This window comes from Coregonus clupeaformis, unplaced genomic scaffold (genome assembly GCF_020615455.1).
Source record: "Coregonus clupeaformis isolate EN_2021a unplaced genomic scaffold, ASM2061545v1 scaf0959, whole genome shotgun sequence".
Classification (NCBI taxonomy): Eukaryota; Metazoa; Chordata; class Actinopteri; order Salmoniformes; family Salmonidae; genus Coregonus; species Coregonus clupeaformis.
Genome location: NW_025534413.1, coordinates 10,018 through 22,064, shown reverse-complemented (window position 1 = coordinate 22,064; position 12,047 = coordinate 10,018). Strand labels below are relative to the sequence as shown.

The window sequence follows — 12,047 nt, the reverse complement described above, 5'->3', positions numbered from 1 at the left end:
TTGAGACATCTATGGCATTGTGTTGTGTATTCTGGTTCAGTATAGTAGACAGAGAAACTGTCATTCTGTATTAGATATAACTACCCCTCAACTACAGTGGAAGAGGCAACCCTATCTTTGACATTAGATTGGATGGTTCTAAACAGTGCAGGGTTAGACAGACAGACAGACAGACAGACAGACAGACAGACAGACAGACAGACAGACAGACAGACAGACAGACAGACAGACAGACAGACAGACAGTAGATGGTCAGCTCTAAACAGTGCAGGGTTAGACAGACAGACAGACAGACAGACAGACAGACAGACAGACAGACAGACAGACAGACAGACAGACAGACAGACAGACAGACAGACAGTGGATGGTCAGCTCTAAACAGTGCAGGGTGAGACAGACAGACAGTGGTACATACTTTATATGCTATTCATATCTCCTGTGTTAGCTGTTTAGTTTAACACATCATGCATACATGTGTCATGAAGCTTCATAGACAGAATAGAGCCAAACATGATTGGTATGAATAAGTTATTTAATAGCAAGAATTCAAACATCAAGTCAGACTTTACATAATCTAAGTATTTTAGATGAAGGGCTATCTCTTTTGAAAATCTATCACCAAAATAAAGTGCTACATTAATGTATTTTTGCATTTCAGATTGTTTGTTGTTTCATATTAATTTCTGACTAAGAGAAAAGCCCTCATAGCTTGGGCCTACTGTATTGGCTGACAAATTGTTCTCCTCTGGTGCAGAATTACAATCCCACAGATATGAGCTTCATTACTTACACACATCAAATACCCCACAAAACAAGGACTGGTAAAATAAAATACAATTTAAGTTAAATATCAATGATAAGTCACAATGTGCAGAGACGGAGTCATCACAGATTTCACCTGCAGTTTTGACAAGACAGTGATCTGAAGAGGAGTTTTGATAGGACAGTGTTGTGAAGAGGAGTTTTGATAGGACAGTGTTGTGAAGATGAGTTTTGATAGGACAGTGTTGTGAAGAGGAGTTTTGATAGGACAGTGTTGTGAAGATGAGTTTTGATAGGACAGTGTTGTGAAGATGAGTTTTGATAGGACAGTGTTGTGAAGATGAGTTTTGATAGGACAGTGTTGTGAAGAGGAGTTTTGATAGGACAGTGTTGTGAAGATGAGTTTTGATAGGACAGTGTTGTGAAGATGAGTTTTGATAGGACAGTGTTGTGAAGATGAGTTTTGATAGGACAGTGTTGTGAAGATTCCCAGGAATACAGACAGCATCTGGAGTGGAGATTCTCGGAGGCTGGTGGATTCTGTGGTTGTCAACAACAACAACAACAAGAGGTCATTCATTCCATCCACATTTCATTTCCACAATGGTTCATGCTTACTTCATTAAATCTTACATATACAGTATGCAGTACTCGGCCTAGGCGGTATACCATATTTTACTATATACCGGTATTGATGCACGGACCGGTTTGGGTTTTTACTTTACCTTCTATAACGGTATTTCAACGTTAGGTTTGTTAAATTGATACGCTATTCCGCCGTGTGTAATGTCCGTTTTTATACTTTCCTCCGCTACTTGAGTCGTCTCTCTCCTCTCCCGCTCTCTCCACACATATCTAGCCCCGCCCCCTGTCACTCAAGTAGCGCAGTTGTTGCTCGACCAGGAGGAGACCACTTCCCTCGTCTTGCGTTCAGACTGCATGGTCAATACAGCACATAGCAACAAGAATTCGATGACAACTATGCTGCTGTTCTTTAATTCCACTATTAGTTTGTGTATCTTACTGTTTGCAAACAGCTTGTTTTGTATTTTCTTAGAAAATTGTGGCTAAAATAAATTGTTAGCCGCTAATCGCTAGTTGGCTAAACGTCAGGCCAAACGTAGCTAGCTAATACAGGCTGGTACCAGTCAAGGTGTAGACCTAAATCAGGATGTTGTTTGTGCAACAGTATCTTCTAAATCAAAGAGGAATTACGCAAAGCATGAATATGTTAGCTACGTGAAGTAAAGAGAAAACATTTCATGTAGCCAAAGATTATAGGGTGCCGCCTGAAAACACTGACCAACACTTTGGTTCCTACCCTGTCAAACAACACTGTATTCAAAGTGCCCACTATTATATTATAACTACAGAATTAGAAGAATCATTCTATTTCCATGATTCCAACAGTTCACCCAGGTGTTTTGATCTAAATCGCAATATTTGGTTAAAAAAATAAGGTTGCGATTGTTTACCCATATCGTGCAGCCCTACGTGGCAGTGTGGAAATTATCTCAAATGAGGAAATGCTGAAATGTATGAACATACTGAAGACGGTTATTTTTGGTTGAAGTTTTATTGAACAGTATAAACCAATCAGAATGGAGAAAAACCCATTGAAATCACTTAGAGTGTATGTGTTGCCTCCCTAGGGATGGGCATTTGAAATGATTTCACTATTCAAATAATATCATGCATTTTTTTCAGCTGTCCAGATAATGGTTGTTAGGGTGCTATTCAGACATGTGAGTTTTTGGCTAACAGTAGCCTGGCTAACAGCAACAGTGTTTAGGCTAACAGTAGCCTGGCTAACAGCAACAGTGTTTTGGCTAACAGTAGCCCGGCTAACAGCAACAGTGTTTAGGCTAACAGTAGCCCGGCTAACAGCAACAGTGTTTAGGCTAACAGTAGCCCGGCTAACAGCAACAGTGTTTAGGCTAACAGTAGCCTGGCTAACAGCAACAGTGTTTAGGCTAACAGTAGCCTGGCTAACAGCAACAGTGTTTAGGCTAACAGTAGCCTGGCTAACAGCAACAGTGTTTAGGCTAACAGCAACAGTGTTTAGGCTAACAGTAGCCTAGCTAACAACAACAGTGTTTAGGCTAACAGTAGCCTGGCTAACAGCAATAGTGTTTAGGCTAACACTAGCCCGGCTAACAGCAACAGTGTTTAGGCTAACAGTAGCCCGGCTAACAGCAACAGTGTTTAGGCTAACAGTAGCCTGGCTAACAGCAACAGTGTTTAGGCTAACAGTAGCCCGGCTAACAGCAACAGTGTTTAGGCTAACAGTAGCCTAGGCTAACAGCAACAGTGTTTAGGCTAACAGTAGCCTGGCTAACAGCAACAGTGTTTAGGCTAACAGTAGCCCGGCTAACAGCAACAGTGTTTAGGCTAACAGTAGCCCGGCTAACAGCAACAGTGTTTAGGCTAACAGTAGCCTAGGCTAACAGCAACAGTGAAAGAGATGTCATAGAACTGATTCTGTTTCAAAATACGTTTTCTGGTGAGTGTTTTTTGCATTGATCTGTGTCAGTGTTGTGGTCTGTAGACTAACCGCTATTTGAAGTGGGGAAGATGGCACACCATTGTCAGGGTTGACCGGAGGGCCATTAAGCGCTATGATAGTAAAAATGCCTTTTCATGTAAAATGAACCCACATCCCATGAGAGACAAATGAGCTTGAAGATATAACAATGACTATGTCCTCAGAACTGTAGGCTCCATTTAAAGTGGCCCAACTGTAAACAACGTTCTGTCAAAGCCACGTGACGTCTGAAGCAGCAGTACCTCAATGCGCCGTACATAAACACTGCATTCTAAAGTTTGATGTTTTATTAAATTAAGCATTTCAAATGTTATGGTATATCCTTGTGTGTAACAATGTAACATGGATCATTTAATTTATTGTTAAAATAACCGCGCTCATCACTACACTACTCACGAAGCACATTTATAACTTTTATTATTAGAAAACATCAAATACCGTCAACAATACTGTGATATGATATTTTGGCCATATCACCCATCCCTACCATATCACCCAGCCCTACCATATCACCCAGCCCTATCTTATCGCCCAGCCCTATCATATCGCCCAGCCCTATCATATCACCCAGCCCTATCATATCGCCCAGCCCAATCATATCGCCCAGCCCTATCATATCGCCCAGCCCAATCATATCACCCAGCCCAATCATATCACCCAGCCCTACCATATCACCCAGCCCTATCATATCACCCAGCCCTATCATATCACCCAGCCCTGTCATATTGCCCAGCCCTATCATATCACCCAGCCCTATCATATCACCCAGCCCTATCATATCACCCAGCCCTATCATATCACCCAGCCCTATCATATCACCCAGCCCTGTCATATCACCCAGCCCTATCATATCACCCAGCCCTATCATATCACCCAGCCCTATCATATCACCCAGCCCTATCATATCACCCAGCCCTATCATATCGCCCAGCCCTATCATATCACCCAGCCCTATGCAGTTCTCTATACAGTAGTACAATAAAAACCATCAGTGGTTAGTAACCAAAGCTAAAGAACTACCATATAAATAGACTGTTTCTCTACAAAGGAAATGATCAGACATACACACCTGCAGGGATGAGCACCGAAGCCTCACATATCTGGTTCTGTAGAGGAAATAGGAAAGGTTGCTTTCTGTCAGTCAAGGGCACTTCTATATATATATATATATATATATATATTATGATTAACTCTCACTCACACACACACACACACACATACACACACACACACACTTACAAGACCCCCCACACACACACTGAAGTCAGATTCTGAAAGAGGAAACGTAGTAGTGGGGGGTCACCCCAGGTTTGGAACGTAGCAGTGTGTGTGTGGGTGGGGGGGGGGTCACCCCAGGTTTGGAACGTAGCAGTGTGTGTGGGTGGAGGGGTCACCCCAGGTTTGGAACGTAGCAGTGTGTGTGTGTGGGGGGGTCACCCCAGGTTTGGAACGTAGCAGTGTGTGTGTGGGGGGTCACCCCAGGTTTGGAACGTAGCAGTGTGTGTGTGGGGGGTCACCCCAGGTTTGGAACGTAGCAGTGTGTGTGGGTGGGGGGGTCACCCCAGGTTTGGAACGTAGCAGTGTGTGTGGGTGGGGGGGGTCACCCCAGGTTTGGAACGTAGCAGTGTGTGTGGGTGGGGGGTCACCCCAGGTTTGGAACGTAGCAGTGTGTGTGGGTGGGGGGTCACCCCAGGTTTGGAACGTAGCAGTGTGTGTGGGTGGGGGGGGTCACCCCAGGTTTGGAACGTAGCAGTGTGTGTGGGTGGGGGGTCACCCCAGGTTTGGAACGTAGCAGTGTGTGTGGGTGGGGGGGGTCACCCCAGGTTTGGAACGTAGCAGTGTGTGTGGGTGGGGGGGGTCACCCCAGGTTTGGAACGTAGCAGTGTGTGTGGGGGGGGTCACCCCAGGTTTGGAACGTAGCAGTGTGTGTGGGTGGGGGGGGTCACCCCAGGTTTAGAAACGTAGCAGTGTGTGTGGGTGGGGGGGGTCACCCCAGGTTTGGAACGTAGCAGTGTGTGTGGGTGGGGGGGTCACCCCAGGTTTGGAACGTAGCAGTGTGTGTGGGTGGGGGGGTCACCCCAGGTTTGGAACGTAGCAGTGTGTGTGGGTGGGGGGGTCACCCCAGGTTTGGAACGTAGCAGTGTGTGTGTGTGCGTGCTCACCCCAGGTTTGGAACGTAGCAGTGTGTGTGGGTGGGTCACCCCAGGTTTGGAACGTAGCAGTGTGTGTGGGTGGGGGGGTCACCCCAGGTTTGGAACGTAGCAGTGTGTGTGGGTGGGGGGTCACCCCAGGTTTGGAACGTAGCAGTGTGTGTGGGTGGGGGGGGTCACCCCAGGTTTGGAACGTAGCAGTGTGTGTGGGTGGGGGGTCACCCCAGGTTTGGAACGTAGCAGTGTGTGTGGGTGGGGGGGTCAGGTTTGGAACGTAGCAGTGTGTGTGGGGGGGGGGGTCACCCCAGGTTTGGAACGTAGCAGTGTGTGTGGGTGGGGGGTCACCCCAGGTTTGGAACGTAGCAGTGTGTGTGGGTGGGGGGGTCACCCCAGGTTTGGAACGTAGCAGTGTGTGTGTGTGCGTGCTCACCCCAGGTTTGGAACGTAGCAGTGTGTGTGGGTGGGGGGGTCACCCCAGGTTTGGAACGTAGCAGTGTGTGTGTGGGTGGGGGGGTCACCCCAGGTTTGGAACGTAGCAGTGTGTGTGGGTGGGGGGTCACCCCAGGTTTGGAACGTAGCAGTGTGTGTGGGTGGGGGGGTCACCCCAGGTTTGGAACGTAGCAGTGTGTGTGGGTGGGGGGGTCACCCCAGGTTTGGTCTTGAGGTTCTTCAGGTGAGGGACTCTGCAGGTGTACACTAACTACTAACTGCTACTAAATACTCATTATAAACTGGGTGACAGCCGTGGTATATTTAAGAAATAAGGCACGAGGGGATGTGGTATATGGCCAATATACCACTGCTAAGGGCTGTTCTTAAGCACGACGCAACGCAGAGTGCCTGGACACAGCCCTTAGCCGTGGTAAATTGGCCATATACCACAAACCCCAGAGGTGCCTTATTGCTATTATAAACTGGTTACCAACGTAATTAGAACAGAGAAAAAATATGTTTTGTCATACCCATGGTATACGGTCTAAACTGGGTGGTTCGAGCCCTGAATGCTGATTGGCTTACAGCCATGGTATATCAGACCGTATATACCACGGGTATGACAAAACATTTATTTTTAATTCTCTGATTACGTTAGTAACCAGTTTATAATAGCAATAAGGCACCTCAGAGGTTTTGGGATATGGCCAATATACCACGGCTAAGGGTTGTATCAAGGCACAACACAACAAACAACCCTTAGCCGTGATATATTGGCCATATACCACAAACCCCAGAGGTGCCTTATTGCTTAACTATACTAGTAACTCACCCCAGGTGTACTCCTCTAACTACTAACTATACTAGTAACTCACCCCAGGTGTACTCCTCTAACTACTAACTATACTAGTAACTCACCCCAGGTGTACTCCTCTAACTACTAACTATACTAGTAACTCACCCCAGGTGTACTCCTCTAACTACTAACTATACTAGTAACTCACCCCAGGTGTACTCCTCTAACTACTAACTATACTAGTAACTCACCCCAGGTGTACTCCTCTAACTACTAACTATACTAGTAACTCACCCCAGGTGTACTCCTCTAACTACTAACTATACTAGTAACTCACCCCAGGTGTACTCCTCTAACTACTAACTACACTAGTAACTCACCCCAGGTGTACTCCTATAACTACTAACTATACTAGTAACTCACCCAGGTGTACTCCTCTAACTACCAACTATACTAGTAACTCACCCCAGGTGTACTCCTCTAACTACTAACTACACTAGTAACTCACCCCAGGTGTACTCCTCTAACTACTAACTATACTAGTAACTCACCCCAGGTGTACTCCTCTAACTACTAACTATACTAGTAACTCACCCCAGGTGTACTCCTCTAACTACTAACTATACTAGTAACTCACCCCAGGTGTACTCCTCTAACTACTAACTATACTAGTAACTCACCCCAGGTGTACTCCTCTTACTACTAACTATACTAGTAACTCACCCCAGGTGTACTCCTCTAACTACTAACTATACTAGTAACTCACCCCCAGGTGTACTCCTCTAACTACTAACTATACTAGTAACTCACCCCAGGTGTACTCCTCTAACTACTAACTATACTAGTAACTCACCCCAGGTGTACTCCTCTAACTACTAACTATACTAGTAACTCACCCCAGGTGTACTCCTCTAACTACTAACTATACTAGTAACTCACCCCAGGTGTACTCCTCTAACTACTAACTATACTAGTAACTCACCCCAGGTGTACTCCTCTAACTACTAACTATACTAGTAACTCACCCCAGGTGTACTCCTCTAACTACTAACTATACTAGTAACTCACCCCAGGTGTACTCCTCTAACTACTAACTATACTAGTAACTCACCCCAGGTGTACTCCTCTAACTACTAACTACACTAGTAACTCACCCCAGGTGTACTCCTCTAACTACTAACTATACTAGTAACTCACCCCAGGTGTACTCCTCTAACTACTAACTACACTAGTAACTCACCCCAGGTGTACTCCTCTAACTACTAACTATACTAGTAACTCACCCCAGGTGTACTCCTCTAACTACTAACTATACTAGTAACTCACCCCAGGTGTACTCCTCTAACTACTAACTATACTAGTAACTCACCCCAGGTGTACTCCTCTAACTACTAACTATACTAGTAACTCACCCCAGGTGTACTCCTCTAACTACTAACTATACTAGTAACTCACCCCAGGTGTACTCCTCTAACTACTAACTATACTAGTAACTCACCCCAGGTGTACTCCTATAACTACTAACTATACTAGTAACTCACCCCAGGTGTACTCCTATAACTACTAACTATACTAGTAACTCACCCCAGGTGTAGGTCTTCAGATTCTTCAGGTGGCGGACTCTGCAGGTGTACTCCTCTCCGCTGGCTGGTTTGAAGGCAACACTCTTGGTGAGGTTGAACTGCCAGCCCTGTTCGAAGGCCAGGTCTGTCTGCTTGGCGTTGGGGATCTCCTCGCCGTTCTGCAGGAGCTGGATGCTGATGTCAGGGGGGTGGAAGCCACTCACGTGACAGATCAGGGTGTTGTCCTTCCCATATTCCCCTGGGTTACGGCTGTACACTTGCACCTTGGGAGGAGCTGCAGGGGGGAGGAGGGAATGGTACACAGTCAGGTAGTCAGGTAGGTATGCAGACAGAGACACACACACAGTCAGGCACACACACACACACACACACACACACACACACACACACACACACACACACGCAGTATCACAAAAGTTGATTATCTTATTCTCACTATAAAAATAAAATAGTCTCTGCTCAATTTACATTTGCTTAAAAGCGTAACCCATGTAAAGTACAAATTTGCTGTCGACTTAAGACATAAGTTAAGGAAATATATAATTGTTTTCACGAACGTCGTGGGTGAGGCCTTTCAAATGAAGTTCGTACACAAGACAATCCCATCAACAGGCTAATTAATCATAATGACCAAGTCATAGTTTTACTTTACTTACATTCTTTTGCGTTTATGTTCACCAACACGACGCAGAAAGCAACTACGGACAAAACCGTTTTCATGATTTCTTTTCCCAAGTCTTTCCAATGCTGAAAAATATATCAAACTGCACCAAACGGACAAGTCGCAAACGGTGAGATGAAACTGAAAGTAAAATAGATATTTTACTGCGACGCAGTGAAGCCGCACCCACTTCGATTTATGCACCAATTGAAAATCGTACTTCACAGTTGCTACGTCGTCTTTAGATGTTTCTTTAGGAAGCCTGATGCAGTCAGTTACAAAGTTGATGCAGTCTTCATTTTATCAGTTACAATGTTGCACATGTAATGCATTGAGAGAAAGTATGGTGAAAGGCCATGTACAGTATAGCCATAATAAAGTATGGTGTATGTATACTGAACAAAAATATAAACACAATATGTAAAGTGTTGGTCCCATGTTTCATGAGCTGAAATAAAAGATCCCAGAAAATGTTCCATACGCACAAAAAGCTTATTTCTCTCAAATGTTGTACACAAATTTGCAAGATAATCTATCCACCTGAAAGGTGTGGCATATCAAGAAGCTGATTAAACATCATGATCATTACACAGGTGCACCTTGTGCTGGGGGTAATAAAGGCAACTCTAAAATGTGCAGTTTTGTCACACAACACAATGCCACAGATGTCTCAAGTTTTGAGGGAGCGTGCAATTGGCATGCTGAATGTCCACCAGAGCTGTTGCCAGAGAATTTAATGTTAATTTACTACCATAAGCCGCCTCCGTCGTTATAGAGAATTTGGCAGTCCTTCCAACCGTCCTCACAACCGCGGACCATGTGTAACCACGCCAGCCCAGGACCTCCACATCCGGCTTCTTCACCTGCGGGATCGTCTGAGACCAGCCACCCGGACAGCTGATGAAACTGTGGGTTTGCACAACCAAATACTTTCTGCACAAACTGTCAGACACCGTCTCAGGGAAGCCCATCTGCGTGCTCGTCATCCTCACCAGGGTCTTGACCTGACAGCAGTTCAGCGTCGTAACCGACTTCAGTGGGCAAATAATCACCTTCGATGGCCCCTGGTACTCTGGACAAGTGTGCTCTTCACGGATTAATCCCGGTTTCAACTGTACCAGGCAGATGGCAGACAGCGTGTATGGCAGACGTGTGAGCTTGAGCAGTTTGCTGATGTCAACGTTGTGAACAGAGTGCCCCATGGTGGCGGTGGGGTTATGGTATGGGCAAGCATAAGCTACGGACAACGAACACAATTGCATTTTATCAACGGCAATTTCAATGCACAGAGATACCGTGACGAGATCCTGAGGCCCATTGTCGTGCCATTCATCCGCCACCATCACCTCATGTTTCAGCATAATATAATGCACTGCCCCATGTCGCAAGGATCTGTACACAGTTCCTGGAAGCTGAAAATGTCCCAGTTCTTCCATGGCCTGCATACTCACCAGACATATCACCCATTGAGCATGTTTGGGATGCTCTGGATCAACGTGTACGACCGCATGTTCCAGTTCCCGCCAATATCCAGCAACTTCGCACCATTGAAGAGGAGTGGGACAACATTCCACAGGCCACAATCAACAGCCTGATCAACTCTATGCGAAGGAGATGTGTCGCGCTGCATGAGGCAAATGGTGGTCACACCCGATACTGACTGTGTTTTCTGATCCACGGCCGTATTTTGTATTTATTTTTTGCATCTGTGACCAACAGATGCATATCTGTATTCCCAGGCATGTAAAATCCATAGATTAGGGCCTAATGAATTTATTTAAATTGACTGATTTCCTTATATGAATTGTAACTCAGTAAAATCTGTGAAATTGTTGTATGTTGCGTTTATATTTCTGTTCAGTGTATGATCTGAAATGTCAACATTGTATCATTATTTATTACTATGCTGTGTACCAGTGGTCATCGGCTGGTCGATCTCTAAGCCATTCCTAGTCGATCACCAAACATTTCTGTAAAAACCCAATGATAAAGCCACAGATAGAACAATGAGACAGATATTTCACCAGATGTATAAATGTGAAGCATCCGTTTAGTGTTTCTTCTCTACCCTATTTGGCCGGCAGCGGAGAAGATGGAACGAGATGGATTTTGGCCGAAATTCTGCAAATTTTCTCATTGATGAAACATTTGATCTCAATACAGTTTTCTGTTCAAAAACTAGAATATGTTAAGAACAGAGTGGGCTACGTTTTGTAGATTTTACCTTTTGCTAAAGTTTTTTTGTTGTTGTTGCATTGTTTAGGAGTGCAAAGGCGAATTGAGTTATTGCACATGCGCACTTCACAGAGTAGGCGTTCCCTAACGGAAATATGCAGATGCATTCTAGAACACGCCAATAGGATCTTGCTCCCGTGCTTGGCTCTGCCCATCTCCTTGCTTGTTCTGCCCACTAGGACTCATTTGTTCCCATTGGAAACGACAGGCTGTAGTCCATCATGGTTTAGTTATACAAATATTTGATAAAGCCTTGTGTTCCTATTTTTATTGATTCGTTTCGTGCGGTTAACGGTAGGTGCACTTGATTCAGCAAAGTGTTCCCATTTTGAACCATTTCATGTGTCTGACGGTAGGACTCCGCCTACCCGGAAGGTCCAGAGATTTGGGCCTACTGTTGGCCAATCAGATAGCTCAGATCACCGTGTCTGCAGTTTCCTCTTGCCATAGACTGTAAAAAGAAGCCTCAAAAGCTCAGCAAAATTGATAACACGCAGGCTCTCTCATTAGCCAGGATTAGGCCAGCAGTAGGCTAATCCTGATTGACGAAGGCGCCATTTTCTGAGCTAAACTGACCAAGACCCACATTCAACAACAACACATTAAACCTCACATAATTCTGCCCCAAAACAATGACAACTTCTCTCAACCAGTGGCGTACGGGCTTTTTAAGGTGCGCGCTGATGCTGCCCTGTGATAAGCAGTGGCCACTTTATCAAAGGCAGGGGCGCAAAATATTTTGCTTGTCTATTCCCAGCGTGCCTTTCCAGGCTGCTGTTGGAGAGACGCATCTCTGCAGCGCTCCACCAAGTTCCGTAGAAATAAAAAATTGAACATAAATCATGCAGTGGTCCGTCATTCACGGCAGGTGGGGGAGAGACCC

At 45.3% G+C, this 12,047-nt stretch overlaps 1 protein-coding gene across 3 annotated transcripts; it reads right to left on the bottom strand.

The window, feature by feature from the left end:
* Positions 1-514: 514 nt before the first annotated feature.
* On the bottom strand, positions 515-10,868 carry LOC121555434 (beta-2-microglobulin). 3 transcript variants are annotated; one of them, XM_045217188.1, is made up of 4 exons: positions 10,844-10,868; positions 8,270-8,542; positions 4,377-4,413; positions 515-1,302 (listed from the first exon to the last, which is right to left on the bottom strand). In XM_045217188.1, the coding sequence occupies exons 1-3, from the start codon at positions 10,851-10,853 to the stop codon at positions 4,400-4,402; spliced, it is 297 nt and encodes a 98-aa protein (XP_045073123.1). In that variant the 5' UTR covers positions 10,854-10,868; the 3' UTR covers positions 515-1,302; positions 4,377-4,399. The 3 variants fall into 3 exon arrangements, with proteins under 3 accessions (XP_045073123.1, XP_041725207.2, XP_041725209.2); XM_041869273.2 differs by lacking the exon at positions 10,844-10,868 and adding an exon at positions 8,925-9,058; XM_041869275.2 differs by lacking the exons at positions 515-1,302; positions 10,844-10,868 and adding exons at positions 1,681-1,697; positions 8,925-9,059.
* Between the last annotated feature and the right edge of the window lie 1,179 nt (positions 10,869-12,047).

What these genes read in the sequence shown, in the direction of transcription:
- LOC121555434 (XM_041869275.2), bottom strand. Translation starts at nt 8,988, where the DNA reads ATGAAAACGGTTTTGTCCGTAGTTGCTTTCTGCGTCGTGTTGGTGAAC. An exon ending in GAACATAAACGCAAAAGAAT is followed by an intron (nt 8,543 to 8,924) that starts GTAAGTAAAGTA and finishes TCCCCCCTGCAG; the next exon opens with CTCCTCCCAAGGTGCAAGTG.